This window comes from Lygodium microphyllum, chromosome 26 (genome assembly GCF_053477565.2).
Source record: "Lygodium microphyllum isolate KBCC chromosome 26, Lygodium_microphyllum_v1.1.10, whole genome shotgun sequence".
Classification (NCBI taxonomy): Eukaryota; Viridiplantae; Streptophyta; class Polypodiopsida; order Schizaeales; family Lygodiaceae; genus Lygodium; species Lygodium microphyllum.
The window spans coordinates 94112688-94139091 of NC_141160.1; the positions used below are offsets into that span (position 1 = coordinate 94112688).

A 26404-nucleotide genomic window follows, 5' to 3' on the forward strand; every position below is an offset into this window, starting at 1 on the left:
CAGCTCTTCCAAGACACAACTTTGCAACAACTTTCTTGAAATCTGCCAATCTATCAATTGGAAGATATAATAATAGAAATGAAAGATGCATGTCAACCATCACTCTATGACCTAGAAAATTAATGGACATTACATCTCTCAAAATATATGTATACATAAATGTAAACTTATATGCAAAGGAAAGGCATATACTTTAACATAAGCTTTTTAGCTTGCATGAGAAACATTTCCCAATTAGTTAGTTAGCTCGCATCCCTTTAGCTTCAAATCATGCGTGTCCATTTTGAATGCTAGATAATCCCAAAATTGGATTTGGTGGTGCCATGGAATAGCACGGAAACAACGTGCTTTTGTCACGGTTATCAGAGTCACCTTGCTCACATAATGCATTAGATTATAGATATTGACATCTTTAATGCTACTCCACTTGTTTTGCTTCTTTTTCTTCTTCTGTAGGCATGGTGGTACAATGAACTATTCATATTGCACGAAGAAACCCATAGGCACTAGACAAGGAAGCCAACAACTTGACGAAACCAATTGAAAGCATGCCAAGTATACCATTGACTTGGCACAAAGAACATTGAAGCGGAGCATGCATTTTCCCCAAGCAAGTCCATCCACCATTGGAGGATTGGGTGATGTCTGTTTGGGGCAAGGTTGGCAGGTTGCAAGGCACCCCCAACACTCTTGCATGCAAGGCCATAACAGGACACCTGATCAACATGGTAACTCCACGTGGCAGAAAATGCCCATCTTCAATTGCTTGTTTTGCACAAACTACTTTTTATTTTCCCTCCCAAAAAATCATCTGCCATGTAGTAGTGGGGAACCCCCCCATCTAATTTGCATGGCACGGACGAGGATGCCTCCCATGCACCCACACAATGTCCAGTTGGCTTGCAACCATGTGCTTTTGCATGTCCATACTAGATGACCTTATATTGGCAGATCTACCCTGCCTATGCACGGAACAGAGCAAGAAGCTAAAAGTGGCTTGTTCTGCACCTCCAGGCTCCACTAATGGCAGCCTGCCACTTGGCAGCGCCTGGAATGCTCTCTAGAAGGCAATAAATCACGTTCACTTTCAAACCATTATGATTATGATATGTTTGCTTTTACTACGTGTGTAATTTGTTGTTTGGTGCGCATTTCTACAAAAATTATGGGTATATACCATACTGGATAATCTCCCGAACTTAACAAAGTGATTGACACTTCTTGCATCCGAGAGACCGAGGCCGTCGAGGCAACGAGAAGAGCAGCAGCAGCATGCACGTTGAAGTCCCAGTTCAGAGATGGGTGGAGTGGAAGGACAATTCAAGGCGAGAATTGTCCTTTCAAGGCCCCAACAACGACGTACTCCATGTAAGTAAGAGAGAGAGAGAGAGAGAGAGAGAGAGAGAGAGAGAGAGAGAGCGCAATCGAGGCACTCGTTGCAGGTCAAGATGCTTAATGATGAACGTGATGCTTGGAATAGGGTTGTGGATTCATTCCTTAGTCGGTTTTTCCCCTTGGGATACCCTCACAGGTGCCCTCCGTCCGTCCCTGCCTCTTCTAGCTGTGAGTTATTAAAGTTCCACCTCTCACGATAATCAATGTGCCTTCCCCTTTTTTTTTTTTTTGGCTGAGAGGACAGTGTGGCAGAGGGTTATTTGACATACACCCAGTTCCGTGCTCTGCAACATTTCTCCAGTGCGATGCTGTCCGTCTTGTCAACTCAAGTATAATAGTTTACTCTTACCCCTAGAACATTGAATCTACTTCCCTACAAGATTGGACTGACTTTTTTTGTTTGGCGAGATAAAATGTGACCAATTCCATTACTTAGAAGAATTTTACAATGAAAAGCACATGCGTTCAACAGTCTAGCTGGAGCTGTCTCAAAGATTGGATTAACTTACCTTTGTTCGATGACAGTCCCTGTTGTCTGCTGCTGGATTAAGGCCAACCCCTGCACAAGCCACCGTTGTCAGCTGGGTAATATGGTTGTCAGTTTACTGCTGACAGAGAAAGTATCTTTTTGCATTGCATTCATGGAATCGCCATCATTACTCTTTTCCTGAACACGAATAATCCTGAGAAATGTTGCCAAATTTCTGAACTGTTCCAGGTTCTGAAAGATGGGATGCAGCATGCTGGAAAACTGGTGTGTAGCACGTGGGGTGCTTGCATGGATGCTGAACCAAAGCGATGGAGGATATTCGGTTGGTATGCTGTCCAGTGCACTCCTTTCTATATTCAAAGGTTTTGGGATGTTGCATGAAGCTTTTCTCATTTTCTGAATTCTAGGTATTTTCTATCACAGCTGACACCTTGTATGACATGGGAACTGCATTGGAGGTTATTTCACCCCTCTGTCCTCAGTTCTTTCTGGAAGTCGCAGGGATGGCCAACCTTGCAAAGGTAATTTGCTACCTTGTTGTGTATAGGCCTCTCTGATAATAAGTTAAGCTGGTTTGAAATTGTAAGGTCTAAACAAAGTAACATTGCCTAGGAGTTTGTGGTCAAGTACTGCATTCTCATGGATCATTCTTTAAAAGAATGAGAAACATATTAAAGTAAATGTGCAGAAATAAGATATTCAGCATCCATTATGGTTACAAGACATTGCACTAGCAGTGGCTTCCTGCAGCTGTGCAGCTGAATACAGGACAACATTTATAACCACAATGGAATGTGTGGTTGTTTCAAAAGTCTGTACATGTTGGACAACAGTCCCTACACTAGGCCAATTTATTTGGCTCTGGACAAGAAAATTAAATATCTGAGGTTTGTTAGGGCAAAAGTCCAACAAAACTCTTTGCCAATCTTTATGCCAGCGCTATCGACCATAGGCGCTACTGTATGCCTGGCAACCTACCCAGCTGCCTTGGCGACTTTTCCTGTTGCTACATGCTGCTGTCCTGCCTGAAAACATAGGCTTTTGCTGTGCACTGCCAGCTCAAAGTGGCATCCAGGACTGGCCCAGCCTTGATGCTGCTGGCACATAATCAAAATGCTGCTGTTTAGACCTGTGTGCTTGTATTTGGGATCCATGTGTGTGACAACACACACTACCTTGTTGTTCATGGTGCCTTGAACTCTACACGCAGCTTCACATAGCTTAGATGGTCTTTCCAAGTGTATTCAATCCTTGTGTTTCACTTTCTGCTTCAGGCCTTCACCCTTGTTTGGCTTCTTTAGCACTTGGCACCGGTCCTATTGTCTTGTGGGTTTTATTGTATCTCACACCTTGCTTGCATAGAGGTTCCTTCACCTATTGTTCCATTTTAAATCCATTGATTCAAGCAGTCATTTGTTGTTTGAGGAGTTGGTTTTCATTGTGCACTTTGTCAGCCCTCTTGTCATCACATATTCCTCTACCTTTGGTTCCTCTTTCTAGCATTATTGGTCTACCTAGTACGAAGCTAGAGGGAGATGCACCTTGATCATTGCAACTAGTTGGTGAGAATCAAAAACTTATAGTTGGGAAGGACATGTTGAGCTAAAATATGCATTACTTACTGATTAGCCTCTTAAGCAGCCCCAAAACACACTAAAAATGCTCTTTTAGAGTAAAACCCTAAAACGGGGAGTGGTTTGAGAGAGTTAAGTGGGAACCCTAAAACGGGGAGCGGTTCGAGAGAGTTTAGTGGAAACCCTAATTTTTGGGGCGCCCTTCCACCACTATAAATAGACAGGCTGCCTCCATTCAACCATCATCCTTGTTTGCAGGTTACACCAGCCCACACACCCTCTGCTGCTGTTGGCGCCCAGTTTCTAGCCTGCAGGCCGCCTCCATCTACTGTCCAGCCATCATCGACTGCAGCCACATTATCTTCAGCCTGTCCATTGCTGTAGGCGACAGCTCTTAGCTGCTTGCGACTGCTCCAGACTATCCCAGATTGCTGTTCAGCCTGCTGTCCATCATCTCCAGGGTCAGCCAGCCTGCGTTTTCAGCATTGCAGGCCCTGACACTCTCAGACACTGTTTCAGCCTGTTGTTTACAGCAATAAACTGTGTACAATTTCCAGCCTTCGATCGGTGGTACACTGCTGCGTTTACCGGTTTCCAGCCTCTAGGCTGCTGCGTTCTGGTGACCAGCCTGCTGCCATTCACTATTGAGTACTCCTACACTCTGATTGGTGGTCACAGACTTGGGATCCATCTTCGGTGGACGTCACACTCCGACATTGCTCTGCCCTTGAGCACACTGTACACTCTTACATTCATTTACAGCATTCATTCACTTCAGAGTTGTGTTCTCTCTCTCCCTTCTTTTGTTTGTGTTTGAGTTTTGGGTTTTACATTTAGGGTTTGAGTTTTTGAGTTTTGCGTTTAGGGTTTGAGTTTTGCCTTCTGTGTTTGTGTTTGTCTCTTTGTGTTTCTGTCGTGGTCGTACACTCTGTGTGTCCTCAGTGCAAACCCTAGCAGTTTCCTTCACATGGTATCAGAGCCGGTGCTCTTGTAAAGAGTATCTTGCGGATATTGTGGAGAGCTAGTCTTTGTGTGAGGCACATAATACGACTCGTAACCGAATCACAATATCCTAGACACCTTCTTCTCCAGTTTCTATGATGTCTTATCAGGCTTCTCCATCATTGGAGGCCTTGAGATAGCATTATGGATTCGGTGAGGAGGACGACACTCCACTTTCACCTTCACCTTTTTCTACTCGTATTCTAGATTTCACTAACATGACAGAGGACTTTGAGGAGTACTATCGCAACAAGTATGGTGATGTTTATACCCCTTCTACTAGTTTTGCTACCACATCCGGACCGGTTGGTGAGGCTGGGCCACCTCTCCGATCATGGAGGACATACGGCATTTGAAACGTCTGGCGATCCATCTTCTGTGAGAGTGCACAACGGAAGAAGAAACACGAACACAGAGGAAGAGAGAGAAAGCAAAAAATGAAGGAAGAAAATTTGCACTGAGTGAAATGAATGCTGAATACAAAGGTGTGGACTGATCAGTCCCTGCACGCAGCCCGAAGTGTCAGTGAGGGCACCAGATCAGGTTGGAAACAATGGCAACACCAATGCCAGAGTGGGAGAGGAGGGAGAGTGTACTGAAATCTACAAAACAATATGTGGGACTGATGGGAGATAGCAGCCCCCCAGCCTTCAAACTGGCCGACTTGGCCCAAAACTGGCCGACTGCACTATAATGTCCATCTTGCCCATAATATGGGCTGACTGCCTATACCTAGGAGCTGACCGACTGGCCCAGGACAGGCTAACATTCTTTCTCAGATCCTGGGAGGGTCTGAAGACCTAATATCCGCATGTGATGAAGCAAAGAAGCTTGAGACAAAGGCTTCGTGAAGAGATCAGCCACATTGTCCGCCGTGGGACAAAGGCCACCGCCAGCTCCGAGTCCACAATCCGCTCTCGAACATAGTGGTATTGAATCTCAATGTGCTTCGTGCGAGCATGAAACACTGGATTCTTTGCCAGAGCAAGGGCACTTTGGTTGTCCACGCGCAGCTTCGTAGGTCCTGTTTGGGAAAAGCCAATCTCTGCCATCAAGCGACGGAGCCAAACTGCCTCCATAGTGGTCGAACATAAGGCCCGATACTCAGCCTTTGTAGAAGAAAGCGCCACAGTAGGCTGCTTCTTGCTGCTCCAAGAGACAGCACTGGATCCAAGGGTGAAAGCATAACCTATAGTGGATTGTCTCGAATCCACATCACCTGCCCAATTAGAATCACTCCATCTAGAAAAAGCGGTCCTGTCTCCATACAGGATCCCATAGGATCGAGTCCTCTGCAAATACTGAAGAACACGCAAGGTTGCCCTCCTGCAGTGATCCTGTGTAGGAGTCTTTATGAAAGAAGACAACAGAGCCACCACAAAAGAGATATCTGGCCGGGTGTGAATAAGCCAGATAAGTGAGTCAACAAGGCACCTGTAATGGGTGGCATCAGAAAGGGGAACGCCATTTGCCAAAATCTTGGACTCAGGGTCCATAGGGTATGAAATAGGCCGACACTCGGCCATACCAAACTCCAAAAGAAGCTTGGAGATGTATCTGTGCTGCGAGATAAAGATGCCTTGTGCCAACTGATAGATCTCCAGACCTAGGAAGAAGTGAAGGATACCTAGATCCGTCATGTCAAACTCTTGCCGAAGAATAGACCGAGTGTGCTCCACCTGCTGAGTGTCGCTCCCTATAATAATAAGATCATCTACGTACAAGATAAGCAAAACACAAAGATCACCCGCAACCCTAAAGTAGAGGTTGGGGTCATGATCGAAGCGCTGAAAACCACACTGTAGAAAGAAGCGGTCAATCCATTGGTACCAAGCACGAGGAGCCTGCTTCAGGCCATAAAGGGCCTTCCGTAACGTATAGACATGATCCTCCTTCCCCTGGATAAGAAAACCGGGAGGCTGAGAAACATAGATCTCCTCCTCAAGGATGCCATTCAGAAAGGTTGACTTGACGTTCATCTGGTAAATAGGCCAACAGTGGTGAGCTACAAGAGCCAAAAGGACTCGAATGGTGGACATCTGAGTTGTAGGAGCAAAAGTCTCAAAGTAATCCAAACCCGCCTGTTGTGCAAAACCCTTGGCAACAAGCTGAGCTTTATGCTTGTCCAAGGAGCCATTGGCAAGATACTTGGTCTTAAAGACCCATTTGACACCTATCACCTTCCGTTTCTTGGGACGCGGTACAAGCTCCCAAGTATGATTGTGCTCGATGGAATCGAGCTTGGTCCACATAGCCTGTCTCCAAACATCCTGTGCAAGAGCCTCCTCCACTGTGGAAGGCTTGGAATCCTGAAGAATTTGAGACATAAGAGCATAGTTCACACAGAGTGAACTATCCCGCTGAGCATGTAATCAGGCGGATCTGTGTGGGCCTGTAGAAGAAGCATGAAAGTGAGTAACATTTGAATCCTGCATAAGCCTGCGATACCACAAAGGAATCCTAAGAGAATCCTCCTGCTGCGAGGGAGACAGAGTAGCCTTCGGAACTTGCAAAGCACCTGTCTCCGAAAGGGATGCCCCCTCACCAAGGGAAAGTAGATCCTCCTCATCTGAAGAAGGCTTCCCATCGGATGGTGTGGATCCCTAGAAGACTCCGGAGGGGAGGCTGAAGGGATGGAAGTACTCGAAGAAGAAGGAGTCACATCTGCCAAAGGGGGAGGGGAAGCCGAAGCAGAGGGAACAGAAGAAGGAGGAATAGGAGGGGGAGGAACCGAAGAAGAAAGAGAGGAGCTAAGAGGCATCTTGCAAGGAAGAGTAGGGAAAGAAGGTGGGAGAGGGTTCGTCGATGACGAAGAAGCACCTGTAATAGAACCATCAATCGGATCCTCGGAGGCTGAAGCCTCATTGAAGATCACATCCCTACTCGCCTCAATTTTCCGTGTCGTTGGGTCGTAGAGCCGATATCCCTTTGTGGTCATGCTATAGCCCACGAAGATAAGCTGTCTCGACGTAGAGTTGAGCTTCGTCTTCCTGTTCTTCTTGTCCACATGGACAAAAGCAGCACATCTAAAGATGTGAAAGTGGGACACGGAAGGCTTCCTTCCAAAGAAAGCCTCAAAAGGAGTCATGTTCGACAATGTCGAAGTCGGAGAGTGGTTGCGAATATGCACCGCCGTAGCCACCGCCTCACCCCAAAGGGAGTGAGGAGGACTCCTATGCTCTAGCATGGATTGGGCCATCTCCACCATGGTCCGATTCGCACGCTCCACCACACCATTCTCGGATGGTGTGTTCAGATGGGAATACTCCACCCGAATGTCGTGATCCTTGCAAAATTAAGAGTAAAGGTGAGAAGTAAACTCGCCACCATGATCAGCTCGAATACCACAAACTTTGGAGGTAGTTTGTGTCTCCACAAACACCTTCCACTCGCAAAAACGGGAGTATGCCTCGCTCTTGTACTCCAAGAAGTAACGCCACACATAATGACTGAAGTTGTCCACAATCAGTATCAGATACTTGGCCTTCCCAAGGGAGGCCGTGCCCATAGGTCCGCAAAGGTCGGTGTGAACCAACTCAAGCAGTGAAGAAGACCTCCTGGAAGCAACCGGTGGGTGAGGTTGCCTATGCTGCTTGCCCCTCAAGCAGTTGGGACATAAAGTGTGAAGAGGAGGGAAATGTGGAAGTCCCTCCACCATCTTCCTCCCGAGAAGCCCGCCAAATTGAATCAAGGTTCAGATGCCCATAACGAGCATGCCAAAGCAGCCCAAGCTCGTGGGAAGCCCTCATAGCCAAGGCTGTGAGCGTGTACAGCCCACCCTCCTGTGTACTTGTCCAAAGAGCATCGCCTGTAGAAGCATCCTCCACTGTGGCAGCATCCTGGGTAAAAATGACTCGGGTACCTAGTTGAGTAAGACCATGCACAGACAATAGGTTAAAGCCCAAATTAGGTACATAAAGAACTTTGGTGGAAGAAGACCGCCTGTCAGAAAACATAGGTAAAGTGCTCTCGCCTCGAACAAGAATTGTAGAGTTGTCACCAATGGTGACGGTGCCCTCTCTCGAACGAAGATCCTGAAGCCAATCCTGTCTAAAGGTTATGCGAGAAGATGCTCCGTTGTCCATGAGCCAAGGCTTCTCTTGAGTGGTAGAAGCTAGGGCTGTATCCTCCTCAGCAAAGACATGCACAAAAGCAGACTTTGTTGTGGCTGGGGCCACCTTCGAGTCCTTCTCCTTGGGCTTCAGATGGGGGTACTTCTGCCAACACTTCTCCTCGGGATGAGTACCCTTCCCACAATGTGGGCACTTGGGCTTCTTCTTCGTCGCATACTTCTTGTCCTCCTCCTCCTTGTCCTTAGCCTTCTCCTTCTGTTGCTTCTTCTTCTTGCCGCCACCGGTACTTGCAGTAAAAGCCTTGGTGGAGCCACTGGCACCCACCTCTCTGAGACGCTCGTCATGCTCCAAGACAAGTGGGGAAAGTTTCTCCCATAGGAGTTTCTCGCGGGTCCTCGAGGTGATGAGGCTGGTATAGAAAACATCATACCGAGATGAGGGCAGCTGAGTCAAGAGAATCATCGCCATGTTCTCGGACGAAATCACCCGACGAAGAGAGTTTAGCTCGCCTTGCATGTCCTCCATCTTTGTGATGTGCTCCTTCATAGAAGAAGAATCATCAAGACTGAGCATCCGCAACTTCTTCTCCAAAGAAATCTTGTGGGCGAATGTCTTATGCTGGTACAAAGATGTAAGCTTCTTCCACACTTCCGCCGTGGTCTTTAACCTGTGAACATGAACAAGAATAGAGTCGTGAAGACTCATAAAGAGAAAGGAACGGGCTTGAGAGTTGAGCCTATCCCTCAAGGCTGCACGGTCCATAGAAGCTCCATCTGACGAATCCATGGGGGGACGGTCGATGGGTGAAGAAACAAACTCCCATAGGTCGAATGTATCAAGGATGCACTCCACCTTGTACGACCAGAGGGAGTAGGAATCATTCAACTTGTCTTCATTCAGAAAGGGGAGTATGGGCACCTGTATTGAGGGAATCAAGGAAGGCATCCGAACATCTGAAGCAGTCTTCACCAATGGAACCTTCACTGTAGATGGAACCCTCTGAGATGCATGGACTGAAGAAGGACCAGTGCGAGGAGTCTCCTCCCGTCGTTGATCACGAAACTCCTGATAATCTCGTCTCCACTCAGAGGAATGATGAGAAAGGAGCTCATCCTTTGAGTTATCAAAGCCTGAAAACTGGTAAGACATCTTCCAAATCTGCAAACACCAAACACACCAAAGAAAATTTGTCGATGCCGAATGATCACCACCAGAGGGGTCACCAACCACCAAGCAGACCACCAAAACGCAGGGTTTTGAGGTCACCCAACGCATGGAGCTGCAAAACGCAAGTATGGATGATGTAGATCACTGAAGCAGAAGCCGCGAGACACCAAAACGCAGCCTAGGATGAAGTCGCCAGCAAGAGGAGGGCCGACAGAGGGTGAGAAAACCTCCGAAATAGCAAAACGCCAATAGGAATGTTGCCTAGCTGTGGGGAAGGCCGCCTTGCAGAAAACGCACACCGCAGGAGTGAGATGATGACGTGGCAGTCTCAGAAACTGCCGCCTGCAGCAAACGCAAGAGTGTGGACCACCAGAATGAGCCGCCTTGGCTGTTGGAGAAGATATGGCAGCAGCAAGGAAGGGAACAATGTTTCTCTGTCGATGGAAGCTCCTCCGTGCTCTCAGTTAGGCGATGATACCATGTGAGAGTGCGCAACGGAAGAAGAAACTTGAACACAGAGGAAGAGAGAGAAAGTAGAAAATGAAGGAAGAAAATCTGCACTGACTGAAATGAATGCTGAATACAAAGATGTGGACTGATCAGTCCCTGCACGCAGCCCGAAGTGCTAGTGAGGGCACCAAATCAGGCTGGAAACAATGGCAGAACTAATCCCGGAGTGGGAGAGGAGGGAGAGTGTGCTGAAATCTACAAAACAGTATGTGGGACTGATGGGGGGGGCTGCTATATATAGCCCCCCAGGCTCCAAACTAGCCGATCTGGCCCAAAATTGGCCGATTGGCCCAAAACTGGCCGACTGCACTATAATGTCCATCTTGCCCATAATATGGGCCGATTGCCTATACCTAGGAGCTGACCGATTGGCCTAGGACAGGCTAGCATCTTCATCATCTCAGCCAGGTGCAATGTCAGGTTTGTACAATTCTTTTGTGTTGCATGAATCAAAACCCTTGCTTGTTTCTTCATTTGAGGTATAGGGTCTGGATGGCTTTGCGTATGTGAACTTCAATAGAGGGCTCATGAAGCAGACGAAATTCAGGTACATCTACAACTTCTGTTTCATTTGAGCATATCACACACACTTCTCACTTCCCTCCATCCCACCCTCTTCTATCTCACACCTCTCATCATCTTTCCAAAACCTTGGATTACACTCCACATCTGCATCACACACCCTAGGGTTTGGATCTTCCATCTTTGCTCCTAGCACCTTTTCCTTCTCCACCCCATTCCCTACCTCTTTGCACCATGGTACTTTATTAGGGGGAATGCCACCCTTTAACACAGTGCCTCTCACCTTTTAGCACATGAGTACGCCCATAACTCCTGGGATGATTGTGATGGGCATCCCCCTCACTATCCCCAGCTTCACATCTCCCATGACCACTCATATGTAGGGGTTTCCATCCTTAGTTTCTAGTGCGTCTTCACACTCTCCTTGGGTTACACCTACGCAGGGATTCCCATCTTTTGCTCACCGTGTTACCGTCCCACTTCCTTGGATTCTTCATGTGGCTACTATGCCCTTGCCTTGTTAACCCATCCCTATCTATGGATCCACCTTGCACACTACACGCATACCTGATGGGCACTTTGGGGCCCATTCCCACGTGTACTCTACTCCCCCATCCTACCCACACTACACTTTTTCACACTATCCATCTCCGAGCACTACCACTCCTGTTGCAACGGCCAAGAATGCCTTCACGGATAAGACACGTTTTAACGGGTCAATTTTCTCACTTGGTCTAATTTCATGCAACAAGTGCTTGAGTCTCAGGTCTTTGGGACCTCGTCATTGGTCTAGAGCCTATGCCAGACCCTCGACTAGCTCACCCTGATTACATCCGTCAATGGAGAGGCCGCAATGCCACATCCAATGTTGAGCTGATGCAAGGATTGCTTCCTGAGTCTCACTCTCAGTTGCAGCACTTTCCGCTCGCGTCAGAGCATTGGAGTCACCTTTTCGACCGCTATGCGGCTTGTAATCGTACTCGGTGCATCAATCTCGACTTTGAGCTTTAAGAGTTCTCTATTAAGGAAGGGGATGATCTAAAAGTCAAGTTGGTTGAATATAGGCAGTTACTTGTCGAGTTCACGACTATTGGACTTTGCAGGAGTGGATGAAGCACCCCGCTAGAAGAACAAGGTAGAAGCCACCGCCATGATAGCAGCGAGAGAGATGTTGCACGATCCGCCTCAGGAGGGGAAACTGCCATGTTGGAAGAACAGCAAGCATTCCTAGGATGATGAAACCATGAAAGGAACGGTGCGTATCTCCATGTCTCTAGCCCAGGGAGAATCAAAGCAATCTGCAAGTTAGTCCTACACTGAAAGATAAAACCCTGTAAAAAAGATGAGAATCTACAAACACAAAGGTCACTAGTGAGATGCTCCAAAGCAAAACAAAACAGAAAGAAAATCTAACTCAAAATAAATGCAATGAATGTTTATGTGTGTGAGGAAATGCAACAAAAGACAAAAAAATGAAAAAATTAAGGATAATGAATCCTATGGGCCCGACTCTAAGAGTGCAAAAAATGAATGCTAGATTGACCTAGGGTATTTGAAAGGACCTAGAGGCATGCGAGTCAAAGAAGGTGGCTACCATCGCGTATGTCCAGTAGCAGAGCTCTACCAAGAGAACGCCTGATGAGGTGGAGAGGAAGGTGAGATGGATGCATGAAGTGCAACGGGATTGGAACTTGCAGACCAATCAGCCAATCCCTAAGGGGTAGTGAAAGAGATGGGCCACTGAGACTGTACTCGAGCCACATGTCCAACAACAACAACAACGGGTGCTGAAGGAGCCGAGGGCGTAGCCCCACTGGACTGTGCAGTCGGAGTGGTCTGTTGAGGCTTTTTAGGTGGAAGACCTTGGGCCTCGAAGCGACTCTCCTTGTCCACATGGCCTGCTCTCTGGCAATGTGTGTAAAACTGGTTTTTCTTAGGGAGTTGTTGCCAAATAGGTCTAGATTCGTTGGTTCCATCTGAGGAAAAGAAGTCACCCTTTGATTGGTTTGTCTTCGCATCTAGCGAGTTTTTGCCACTAGTGGTTGTCCCTCTCGAAGAAGAGGCAACCAACCCCCTTTGCTTTGAATAAGGCTGTGATGAGGATTTTTTATGGACTTAAGCATACAGCCTCACATAACGCAAGAACTGGCACTCAAACTCGTAGAAGGTTGGCAATCTAGGTTGGGAGATGATGTGTTGAATGAAATTGAAGTACTTGTTAGGCAACTTATTCAAGAAGAACGTAACCTGATCGTCATTTGACTTTGGAGAGCTAGTAGTGGCGAACCCGGTAATATTCAGCTAGCTTGACTTTCAGATCATCCCCTTTCTTAATAGAGAACTCTTGAAGCTCAAAGTCGAGATTGATGTGCCGAGTACGATCACTAGCCGCATAGCGGTCGAGAAGGTGACTCCAACGCTCTGACGCGAGCAGGAAGTGCTGCAACTGAGAGTGAAACTCAAGGAAGCAATCCCTGTATCAGCTCAACATTGGCTGTGGCATTGCGGGCTCTCCAATGACGGATGTAATCAGGGTGATCTAGTCGAGGGTCTAGCATAGGCTCTAGGCTAATGATGAGGTCCCATAGACCTTGAGACTCAAGCACTTGTTGCTTAAAATTAGACCAAGTGGTGAAATTTTTGACCCGTTAAAACGTATCTTATCCGTGAAGGCATTCTTGGCCGTTGCAACAGGAGTGGTAGTGCTTGGAGATGGATAGTGTGAAAAAGTGTAGTGTGGGTAGGATGGGGGAGTGGAGTACACGTGGGAATGGGCCCCAGAGTGCCCGCTAGGCATGTGTGTAGTGTGCAAGGTGGATCCATAGATAGGGATGGGTTGACCAAGCAAGGGCATGCTAGCCACATGAGGAATCCAAGGAGGTGGGACGGTAACACAGTGAGCAGAAGATGGGAATCCCTGCGTAGGTGTAACCCAAGGAGAGTGTGAAGACGCACCAGAAGTTGAGGATGGAAACCCTTGCGTATGAGTGGTCATGGGAGATGTGAAGCTGGGGATAGTGAGGGGGATGCCCATCACAGTCGTCCCAGGAGTTATGGGTGTACTCGTGTTGAAAGGTGAGAGGCACTGTGTTAAAGGGTGGCATTCCCCCTAACGAAGTACCATGGTGCAAAGAGATAGAGAATGGGGTGGAGAAGGAAAAGGTGCTAGGAGCGGAGATGGAAGATCCAACCCCTAGGGTGTGTGATGCAGATGTGGAGTGTAATCCAAGGTTTTGGAAAGATGATGAGAGGTGTGATATAGAAGAGGGTGGGATGGGAGGGAAGTGAGAAGTGTGTGTGATATGCTCAAATGAAGCAAAAGCTGTAGATGTACTTGAATTTCGTCTGCTTCATGAGCCCCCTCTATTGAAGTTCACATATGCAAAGCCATCCGGATCGTGTACCTCAAAAGAAGAAACATGCAAGGGTTTTGATTCATGCAACACAAAAGAATTGTACAAACTTGACATTGGATTTGGTTGAGATGATGAAGATGGATCGCCAAGCGTTCTAAATGCCGTATGTCCTCCATGATCGGAGAGGTGGCCAGCCTCACCAACTGGTCCGGATGTGGTAGCAAAACTGGTAGGAGGGGTGTAAACATCATCATACTTGTTGTGATAGTACTCCTTAAAGTCCTCCTCTGTCATGTTAGTGAAATTTGGTGAAGGTGTAGTGTCGTCCTCCTCACCGAGTCCATAATGCCATCTCAGGGCCTCCAATGATGGAGAAGCCTGATAAGACATCATAGGAACTGGAGAAGAAGGTGTCTGGGACATTGTGATTCGGTTACGAGTCGTATTGTGTGCCTTGCACAAAGACTAGCTCTCCACAATATCCGCAGGATACTCTTTATAAGAGCACCGGCTCTGATACCATGTGAAGGAAACTGCTAGGGTTTGCACTGTGGACACATAGTGTACGACCATGACAGAAACACATAGAGACAGACGTATATTGGGTATTTGACTCACGCAATTTTTGTACTGGATCATCAGAAATTTTGGGGCTTTTGTGTATTTTATGGACAGTTGCATTTGAACTGCTGGTACAGTCATAGAAAGACTGTTTTGACAGAAATTTTGGCAAAAATTTTGGGGATTTTGAGATAACAGTGTTGCAGTGCACTTTTTGCACCTTGGGAAGCGTGCATTAAAAGACAGTTTTCTAACAGAGTACGCCCTTGCACATTAATTGCAGAAACGTATTTGCTGCAATTTCTGGAAATTTGCAGGTTTCCAGTTCATATTGCTTTGACATTGCTCATTTTGTCTTTGGAAATTTGTCATCATGGCAAATCAGGGAGGTGATGTCTTTACGTATGTATCCAAGGAAGACAGATTGGACGGAAACAACTATTCCCTTTGGTCATTCATGATGAAGAATGTATTAGTGGCCAAGAATTTATGGGATTATGTCAATGGAGAGGAAACTCGACCGGGAGTTGTAGCTCCCGTTACTCCTCCCCCCCATGGCGCACGTGGACAACGGGGACCTCAGCCCGCTCCACCTCAGCTACTTCCTCCAAGAACTGCAGCTCAAAAAGCTTGGGATACAGTGATGCACAGGCCTTGTTGCTGATTGCTCTGGCAGTTCAGTGGTCCATCATACCTCATATCCGTTCGGCATCTTCTTCACGAGATGCATGGTTGACTTTGGAGCATATGTTTGCAGGAAAGAATGAGACTCGGATCTCTTTCTTGAAGAAAGAGTTGGAAACTCTGAAGATGCCTGAGGGTGATTCTATGCAGGATCACTTAAATAAGATTCAGGACTTGAGGGAGCAGCTCATGAATGTAGATGAGTATTTTTCGGATGCACAGTTGATATCCACCACCTTGAATTCCTTACCTCCTTCGTACTTGTCTTTTCATACTGCATTGAACCTCACCATGAGGATTGCTGAGCACCCACTCACTTTTATTCAGCTGGTTAGCTTGCTTCTAAAGGAGGAGCAAACACGGGAAAATAGTGGTGTGGATGCTATAGTCTCTGAGCAGGCTTTTGTGGCAAGACAGAAAGGCAAAAATAGCAAGGTGAAAAATGCTCCACAGAGTTCTGGCACTTCGGGCACATCGCAGAATCAGACACAAGGGGGGACGCAAGCAAAGAAAGGAAAATGTCATTATTGTAAGAAGCCCAGCCACTATATCACTGAGTGCAGAAAGCGCATTGCCAAAGAGAAGAAGAAGGAATCAGGAATGTCTGTTTCTACTACTCCTTCCATTGCTAGTGAGTCCGCGTCCTTTGTTGTGGACAGGAACTATTGTTTTTACACTTGCAGTTATGACATCTCTTGGGCCAATAGAGCACTTAGCTCTACAGAGGATGCTGACGCTTGGTTCTTTGACAGTGGTGTTTCTAGACATATTACATCTCGCAGAGATTTGTTTGCTTCAGTTAGTGCACCTCCTGTTGGGAAATCGGTACAGTGTGCCAATAATACATCATACCCTGTTCGTGGTATTGGGGAGATTCAGCTCACAGCCATGTCCTATGCAGACCATGTCATTGGTCCTATGCAGACCATGTCAGCAGGGATCATAGAGTCTGTAGCCTTTGCTATCATAGAGTCTGTAGCCTATGCATTCAGATGTTTGTGGTCCTATGCAGACCATGTCATTGGGCGGTTGTTATTATTTTGTGACATTCATTGATGACTTTACACGTTTTTGTTGGGTCTACTGTTTGAAAAAGAAGTCAGAAGTGTATGATGCATTTTTGGCTTTCAGTGCACTTGTTGAAAATCAGTCTGGATGCAAGATTAAGACTTTCCGTTCGGACCGAGGGGGGGAATATAGGTCCTCTATGCTGAATTCTTTTTTGCAGCAGAAGGGCATAGTCCATCAGTATACTACAGCTTATACTCCACAGCAGAATGGGGTAGCAGAGAGGAAGAATCGGTCACTCATGGAGATGGCCAGATGTATGCTGAAGGCAAAGAGCTTGCCTCATAGTTTTTGGATGGAAGCAGTCATGTGTGCTTGCCATATTTTGAACAGATGCCCTACCAAAGCCTTGAAGACCATCACACCATTTGAGGCTTGGAACAGCTGTAAACCTTCTGTTGGTCACTTTCGTACCTTTGGGTGTCTTGCCTATGCACATATTCCACAGGTACTTAGAAAAAAATTGGACAACAAGGCTGTTAAGTGCATTTTTATGGGATATAGCAATGAGAGCAAAGGCTACAGACTCTATGATCCCGTTACGAAGAAGGTTTTTGTCAGCAGGGATGTTGTTTTTGATGAAAAATCAGAATTATCCTTGGCTGGTTTGGACACATATCAGGCTGCCTGTGATGTTTTTGAAGGGCTGCTGCCCATTACTTTTGGTGATTCAGCTGGAGGTTTAGAAAATGAACCTAATGTTCAGCCAGCTGCTCCTATGGAAAGTGCAGAAATTCAGCCATTGGCTGATCAAAATATTCAGCATCATGCTGAAACTGAAATTCAGCAAGAGCTTGCACACAGTCAGGATGCTAGACAGTTACCTAGATGGTATTTGCAGACTATGCAAGATAGTCCTTTGGATGCACCCATGGCTGGTCGTACTAGAAGGCAAACTCGTTTCCATGATTCAGCACATACCATGGAGTTTATTATGGCAGCAAGTACTTTTGATAATGAAGAGCTTGAATGTTATGAGGATGCACAACACAGTGTGCATTGGATGGCAGCCATGCAAGCTGAATTAGATTCTATTACTAAGAATCAAACTTGGGATTTGGTGTCCTTGCCATTTGGGAAGAAAGCCATTGGAATGAAATGGGTCTACAAATTGAAAAGAAAAGCAGATGGATCCATTGATAAATACAAGGCACGGCTGGTAGCTAAAGGCTACGCACAGAAAAAGGGCATTGATTATGAGGAGACATTTGCTCCTACTTCCCGTATGACGACCATCACGTCTATGATTGCTTTGGCTGCACATTATGGTTGGATAGTATATCGGCTAGATATCAAGACTGCATTTTTACATGGGGAATTTCAGGAGGAAGTTTATGTACAGCAACCCATTGGTTTTGTAGTTGAAGGAGAACATTTGGTATGAAAGCTCAAAAAGGCACTATATGGTTTGAAACAAGCTCCTAGAGCTTGGTATGAAAAAATAGATGCTTTCTTGCTTGCTCAGGGGTTTCTAAACAGCTCATCTGAGTCTACTCTTTACGTATGTAAAGAAGGGGGATCTATGCTGATTTTATGTCTTTATGTTGATGACCTTTTGCTCACTGGAACACATGCTGATCAGATTTCAGCATTCAAACAAAATTTGCAGCAAACTTTTGACATGTCTGACTTGGGAGTTTTGCATTACTACTTGGGCTCCAGTTCATACATAATGCTCGAGGTATTGGGTTATCACAGTCAAGGTATATTGGACAGCGTCTTGAGAAGTTTGGCTTACAGGATTGCAAGCAAGTTTGTACTCCCATGGAACCTGGATTAAAACTGTCATTACATGATGACAGTGATTTGTTTGATATACATACATATGCTCCTGCAATTGGATGTCTTATCTATCTATGCAATACTAGGCCGGACATACAGTTTGCAGTTTCAGCTTTGAGCAGGTATATGCATCAGCCACGTATGTCACATTGGCAAGCTGTCAAGCGTGTTTTTCGCTACTTGCAGGGTACTCGTTCTCTTGGGTTGCTTTATGCCAAGAAGGGACCACTGCAGTTACATGCTTACAGTGATTCTGATTGGGCTGGTGATTATGATACACGTCACTCCACTAGTGGCAATTGTTTCTTTCTTAGCTCTTCTTGCATTTCTTGGCTTAGCAAGAAACAATCCACTGTTGCCACATCGTCATGTGAAGCTGAATACAAGGCAGCTTTCACTACCACAGTTGAATGTGTATGGCTTAGACGCTTGCTAGCTGATTTGGATGTATCTGTTACTGAGCCTACTCCTTTTTTCACTGATAGTCAGAGTGCCATTGCAGTGGCACGGAACCCAGTGTTTCATGCTCGCACGAAACACATTGAGATTCATTATCACTTTGTCAGAGTGAGGCTACATGCAGGTGATATCAGCCTTGTCTATTGTCCTACCACCAGTAATGTGGCAGACATCTTCACCAAAGCTCTTCCTCGTGACAAATTTGAAGCATTTCGCAATGCTTTAAATTTGATATCCTTTGGTGGCGGATGATCCTTGTACTCTTGATCACTCTTCACTCTAGGGGGGTTTGTTGGGTATTTGATTCACGCCTTACTTACGCCTACGCTCATATGGGAGTGTCGGTGATCAGTAGGATACTCGGGCACTTTTTACTCTCAGTAGGAGAGGTTTTTTCCCCCAGACTTATGGTCTTATTGTCGTATGTACTTATGTGCTTATGTTACACACATTTGGGCACTTAGTGTGTGTTGGGTGTGAACACCCCCTACAACCCTAAGGTTTAAGGGTTGTACTTTGTACTTTCAGGTTACACTCATTCAGTCTATTCTCTTGGGTGTCGTGCTTCAACTCTGTCTCTCACTCTCACACTGTCTACTGAATCCCAGCTGTACCTCGATCCTCCCATCTCACAACGTAGACATAGAGGGCAAAACTCAAACCCTAAACGCAAAACTCAAAAACTCAAACCCTAAGCACAGAACTCAAAACTCAAACACAAACAGAAGAAGGGAGAGAGAGAACACAACTCTGAAGTGAATGAATGCTGTAAATGAATGTAAGAGTGTACAGTGTGCTCAAGGGCAGAGCAATGTCGGAGTGTGACGTCCACTGAAGACGGATCCCAAGTTTGTGACCACCAGTCTGAGTGTAGGAGTGCTGAATAGTGAATGGCAGCAGGCTGGTCACCAAAACGCAGCAGTTTGAAGGCTGGAAACTAGTAAACGCAACAGTGTATGTCCGATCAGAGGCTAGAAACTGTGCACAGACTGCTGTAAACAGCAGGCTGAAACAGTGTCTGAGAGTGTCAGTACCTGCAATGCTGAAAATGCAGGCTGGCTGACCTTGGAGATGATGTACAGTAGGCTAATCAGCAGTCTGGGACAATCTGGAGCAGTTGCCAACAACTGAGAGCTGTCACCTACAGCAATGGACAGGCTGAAGATAATGTGGCTGCAGTCGACGATGGCTAGACAATAGATGGAGGCGGGCTACAAGATGGAAACTGGGCGCCAATAGGAGCAGAGGGTGTGTGGGCTGGTGTAACCTACAAACAAGGATGATGGCTGAATGGGAGCAGCTTGTCTATTTATAGATGTGGAAGGGTGCCCCAAAAATTAGGGTTTCCATTGAACTCTCTCGAACCGCTCCCTGTTTTAGGGTTTTACTCTAAGAGAGCATTTTTAGTGTGTTTTGGGGCTATTTAAGAGGCTAATCAGCAAGTAATGCATATTTTAGCTCAACATTCAGCTGAAAGGTTAGGCCAGCCATTGTGATGTTTATATAACCCAAGGTGTCCCACCCCAAAGCAGCCAAGGCATCGGACAAAGGGTGCACGTCGGCTGCCCAGTGGCTTACCAAGACTAGAGAGGCGATGGTTATCTTACCAAGGGAATCCAAGTAGTCACCCCAGAGAGGACGTGGCATCGGACAAAGGGTGCACGTTGGCTGCCCAGTGGCCTACCAAGCCCTACAAAGGCGGATGAAACTACATGGATTTTTTTTTTGGGAATAAGTGAAGTAGATTTGATGGGATGCGGCCGATTGAGTAAAAGTGACCCAGAAGACGGGAGTAGGGAGGGTACATCCAACACATCACAAAACAGTACAAGCTAACCCATCCACTTAGGGTGTCGATGACGAGGAAAAATAGGTGATGAGGTATTCGTGTGATGGAGAAGGATGGTGGTGTGGTAACAACAGTGGAAATAGCTTAGGATCCGTGCAAGTGGTGCTTTGCAAAACGAGATGTAAAGTAGGCTACATGCTGAAGAATGCTCATGTAGCAGGTGTCACTTGGACAGTGTCCCTCGTGGGGAAATTGTTCACTTGCCCAAGCGCCCTAGTACAAGGATGATGTAATCATGCAGTGCAAAGGGTAAGGTACAACAGGGGGAAGAAGCCGATGTCGAAGACAAAGTATTGAAGCCTGTAGAATACCAAGAAGGTTAGGAACCCCCTCTCAACATGGATGGAGATGCTGAAGAAGGAAAAGGAGCTTGATGTCGGTCTTCATATGGTTCCGAGAATTACAAGGAATGAAAGAAGATGAAGTGGATGAAGCACCCCGCTAGAAGAGCAAGGTAGAAGTCACCGCCATGATAGCATCGAGAGAGATGTTGCACGATTCGCCTCGGGAGGGGAAACCGCCATGCTGGAAGAAGAGTAAGCACTCCTAGGATGATGAAACCATGAAAGGAACGGTGTGCATCCCCACGTCTCCAGCCTAGGGAGGACCAAAACATTCTGCAAGTTAGCCCTACATTGAAAGACAAAACTCTGCAAAAGAGATGAGAATTTGCAAACACAGAGGTTAGTGGTGAGATGCTCCAAAGCAAAAGAGAACAGAAAGAAAATCTAACTCAAAATAAATGCAATGAATGTGTATGTGTGTGAGTAAATGTAGCGGAAGACAAAAAAATGGAAAAACTAAGGATAATGAATCCTATTACAATTATTGTGTGATATCTTGTATTATTGGTCCCTTGTAGTACACTGTTTTCAGTGAGTATAAACCTTGTTGTAACAATTACAGCAAGCCAAAATGTTGGCCTCCTACCAATTGTAAGGGTGTCCAAAAGCATGAATGAACACTTCAGCCTGCCAAACCCTAAAAATGATAGTCAACATTTGAGCCCAATTTTGCAGAGCATTTGCCTATCAAACTATGGAGGATATGCTATGTACATATGTCTCCCACAACAAATCTGATTGGAGCATTATCTTTCATAGATTGTGTTTACTTATAAGAATACTAAACATTGAGTGTGGGCTATAGCATGTTTATGCTAGTGTATGTTTATGGGCTGAAACCATGATTGTTGTTGAGCTCAAAGGAATAAAGATGTAGTTGGTAGTTGGCTTTCTACATGATACATGGGAGATTTTAATGATTGCAAAGAATAGCATTAAAATAACTAAGGATTGTGCTACGTTTTATGCTAATCAAAACCTTACTCTTGGAGAGCTCTAGGAGGGCATGGTCCCAAAGGATTCCATATCAATGAGCACCAACAAGTGCTATAAATGATCATTGTGGTACTATGGAACATTCCATACCAAGAAGGTTAGTGGCATCTCTTACCGGTTGGTTTACCCTAGGACATTTCAAATTCATCTTGTGTCTATGTTAGCCATTTTAAAGAATGATTGAGACAAGGTAAATTGTTTGTAACTAGAATACACTACTTGATTTACTCCATTGAAACCCGAATCAGTTCTTGACTTTAGGACAAAACAATCTTGTTGGATTGTATTTGGTTAAGTGGAAAAAACTACATGGAGGTAGAAGCTACTTGGCATGGCAGAGCTACCAAAACTTGCCTCTAAAATTTGTTTTTTCTCCCATTTTTTTGGCTTATGAAAACAGCCCTAGAAAGGCAATTTACCCATTTTACGTGATAGTCTAGACAGTTGTAAGACACCCTCGATTTTTTAAAGCTTAAACTACTTTTATAGAAAGGACTTTGTGTGCGTGCACCACTCTTGATCCCTTGAATCCCTGTTTATCTCTTTGCCACCCCTGCATCCACAATTGTCACCATCTTCGACCCTCATTCACTCCATCTAGAGGTGTTGCCCTTGCTGCCAGCCATGACGTGTTGTTTTCAATGGGAGCTGTTATGCAAGCATAAAATGTTCTCTTCTTTTGCCAAATCATGTTCTTTGAAACACATGCTATGTCTCGTGTCAATCACATTGTCTAGACCCTACGGTCCAATCACATCATTTGTGAGTCCAAATATAGAAATGCAAACTACTAGGTTGATGCCCAAAAACCAGGATAAAGCCCAAACATGCTACTGGTTGATGCATTGTTTAGGGTTTATTCTTGGCAACTATAAAGATGGTAGATTTACAAGAGTAGTAAACCAGGCGATGTCTCTATCTAAGAAAAATATGAATTAGCTCATGGACATGTGTTGGTGAAAATCCTCTCTTCTAATACCTTGTATTCTTAAGACTCAAAGGGGTTCCTTCGTGAATCGTAGGTGACATGAATTTCAAATCAGTCTACCTACAAACGAAACTAGGCTTGGTCTAGTATCATGACTAGTCCTTGGTGAGTTCTGGTCTCATTTTGTGACATTGGATTTGCCAATGAAATGCTCAATGTTCTTGCTCTTTGTCATCCTTTTTTCCTCTGATGTGTGCTTTTTCTTTCTAATCTGCCCTTTGTATATCTGCTGTGTGGAAGCTAATAATGGACTTTTTGGAGACATTCATAATTTTAAAGCATGTTGTGTTGTGTTTTGAAGCACTGTGACTATGGTATTGCAGCAATACATGTTGAATTTGGGGGTATTACTTGGGATTTCATGATTATCAGTGTTTGTTGATGTCACAGGGGATGGCAACAGTTGCAGCAAGAGCAACAAGACTACCAATTTATTCAGCGTTTGCAAAAGAAGGAAATTTGAGTGACCTTTATGCGAAGGGTGAGGCAATATCAACACTTTTTAATGTCCTTGGACTTGGTGTTGGTATTCGTTTGGCACCTACACTATGTTCATCAATGCAAGGAAAGGTATTGTAATTGAATTAAATGGCAGTTTAACACTTTCTATCCAGTTTAAGATATCATGACACTTTTTGTGAATTTTGTATCTCAAGTTTTGCAGTGTTGATGACAAGTCTATTAACATGTTATGAAATTTTGAATGTCAAGAGATTTTCAGTTCTCTTCCTAAGATTGGGACACAATTGGATGTGCTGGTTTGGTTGACCCTCTCTTCCATAACTTTCTTGGATTTTTGCTAGTCATCATTTTGTGCAAATTCTACCCACCAAAATCTTTGTTTGCTGCATCTTTAAACGGAAGATCTCTTTAAAGGCATTGTCAATCTATCTTTCACCCAGTCAGAGAGTTCTTCTAGCTATCCTGAAGCTCTTTGCTTATCATCTGTTTGGACCGCCGTCTAAGCTTCACACTGGAAGTGCATGGGTGGACGGAGCCATTTTTGTATCAGTTCATGTGAAATTAAAGGAGTTTTTGTTCTTCTCATATTTGCTGTGTGTTCTCTACTCCTTACTTAGATTCTGTCCATTGTGCCGTGTAATTTCTACATGGTGAATATCTTTCATATTTTACTTCACGTCATTCATTTCATGATTGATTGATTGTAGGATGGTAGCTCATGTTCTCGCTTCATGCATCTTTTTGAGTTTTCTTTCTCTTGTCTCTATGTCTTCTACTTCTCCTTGTAGTGCATCCATCCCTTCTTGGAAAATGAGATGAATGAAAGCAATGCTTTTTGGGCCATTTCTATTGCTCCTTTGCTCCTCTCTCCATCTGCCCAGATATTTGTCCCTAAAATTCAGCAAAGCCACAGCTTAATTAGCCTATCCCTCGTCTTAACAATTTGATTGAAGGATGTTAGGCATGCCATTGGGAGAGTGTTTGGAGATACTGTTGTAGATTAGTCTGTAGGCAGTGTGATTTTGGCACGGTTAAATTTTTTAGTTTTGTGTGGAGGAACATGAAATTTCTGTTCGAATATGTGCTTGCTATTGGTTTATGTGCTTTCAAGGTTTTATAATTTTTAATATGGTTTGGCTTTTGGACCTGTCTTTTGGGGTGGAATCAGCTATTAGCCACACCATTACTTTCAGCAGTGCATTTGTTCAGCATAATGCAAGAGATGCGGGCAGCGCCACTGAACACCCTAAATGCACAGCGGACTGCTATTCTTGTTGCAGACTTTCTGGAGGTGGGATGCATTAAACATTTGGATATTGTTGTTGGTGCTTCTTTTTTAATTCTTTGGTTCTGGATTGAAAAATTTAGAGCTTTGAGAGATCTGAGTGTGGCATGCAGTTATTCAAAGGTTATGGCAGTTCTTTTTCTAGGCAGAGTGTTAAGGCTTTGAAAGATATGGTTCACAATTGTCAGTGCGTATTGTTTCAGGGTGGTGTCATCTCATGTCCATCAGAGCTACGATATCGGGAGCAGTTGATATTGCCTGTTGGTATAAATCATGCTGCAGGAAGTGTGGAAGTGGGTGTTCCTATTCAACAAGCTGTTAGTAAACCATCCATGCTGAAGTGGTTGAAGATGAGATTCAAGAAAGAAAGGTTTTTGTTGAGCTTCAAGGAGAAATGCACTGAGATGGTCCTGCATCGAAATGCAACTGGGGAGGATGTGGTCCGGGGATGGCTGTTAGCTGCATTTGCATCTGAATTAGCCAAAAGCAAAGGTGGTCTCTTACTGTCTCATGTATCTCATGATGACATAGTGGATCAGGCTTACCATCAGTTGGAAAAAGTCTACCCTTCCTTTATGGCCGGACTAAAAGAGAGAGGATGGCATACAAACCTGTTTCTGGAAGGTTCTGGGGTGCGTGCAATGTGGTGACCTTAAAGTACTGAGTTTTGGTGCGGGAATATGCAAATATTGAATAATTGAGCCATTTCTGTGAGGTATATGCTTTAGAATTTTCTGATACAAAGCTGGTGTCGAGGATATATGTGCTTGAGCATTGTGATACTGAACAATCGTGCATTTTATGTTTTTGAATGCGTTGTGTTTCCGTGTGGATGTGTGTGGCGCATGCATTCTGTGCCTCAATCTGGTGGTGCATGTGCCAATCTTCCCAAGTATGTGAAAGCTCAAGTATGCATTGCCTGTCAGCTATGCGCTGCTTGATGTTTGGACATTGAAGGTTGATGGACGGTGGTTACTAAAATATTCACTATATTTTAAAGTCACAATAGATTTTACTAAAGTTTAAAATATTTTTTTCAAAGGTATGTTCATGCAAAACCCTGTTGAGCAAGAAAGTCTCTTAAACCTTTTGTTATTTACTGTAATAGCTCATTTTATTTTTGAAGGTCAAAGTAATAGTATTTAAAAAAGTTATTTAAAATTCACATATTAAAAAAAGCATTACTTTAAGCAAGGATATAGAAATGGTCTCACATGGCTTGTAAATATTAATTATATAAGTATTCTACTTGCAAGAAAATACTTTCAAATATTTATTTGATTATTCATATAATCTATAATCAAGAAAAGCTAAATTACTTTTGAACGTCAACTATTTTTTTCATTTGATTAAAAATAAAAAATATTATGTGATAAATTCACACGCAATAAATAGTATTTGCAAAAAACTTAATACAACCAATAGTATTAAAATTTTGGTCAAAAGCTTGCTAATTTTTTTTCTTCAATTAGAGTTTAAACTTATTATTTTTCGAAATATGTTTTTTTATTGATATTGGCCATTTCTAAGGATAATTATATAGCTATTTTAAATTTCTCTAATAGTTTGAATGTTTATGGTTGATATGATTTTGTGTTTATTTATGACAATGTATGGTTTTGTGTTTATTTATGAAAACCCATAAGAAATCTCAACTAGTTTAATACTCAACATGCCTTAAAGTAATCATGTACAACAATACTTAACATCTTTGTATCTTTCCCTTAAGATTTATGAAATTTTCCTCCCACATAAGAAATAATGACATCGTATGTATGGTGTAGCATAAACTTGATAAGATCATTTAAGCTTTCTTTCAATTATTTGGGGAAAAATG

The 26404-nt window shown here is 44.5% G+C and overlaps 1 protein-coding gene across 2 annotated transcripts; it reads left to right on the top strand.

Annotated features, from left to right (window-relative positions):
* The first annotated feature begins 1023 nt into the window (after positions 1-1023).
* On the top strand, positions 1024-25597 carry RUS2 (root UVB sensitive protein (Protein of unknown function, DUF647)). 2 transcript variants are annotated; one of them, XM_087668338.1, is made up of 9 exons: positions 1029-1368; positions 1443-1531; positions 1640-1724; positions 1921-1980; positions 2114-2207; positions 2309-2406; positions 23211-23390; positions 24451-24573; positions 24771-25593. In XM_087668338.1, the coding sequence occupies exons 1-9, from the start codon at positions 1273-1275 to the stop codon at positions 25215-25217; spliced, it is 1272 nt and encodes a 423-aa protein (XP_087524464.1). In that variant the 5' UTR covers positions 1029-1272; the 3' UTR covers positions 25218-25593. The 2 variants fall into 2 exon arrangements, with proteins under 2 accessions (XP_087524465.1, XP_087524464.1); XM_087668339.1 differs by lacking the exons at positions 1443-1531; positions 1640-1724; positions 1921-1980 and having other exon boundaries at positions 1024-1368; positions 24771-25597.
* The last annotated feature ends 807 nt before the right edge of the window (positions 25598-26404 follow it).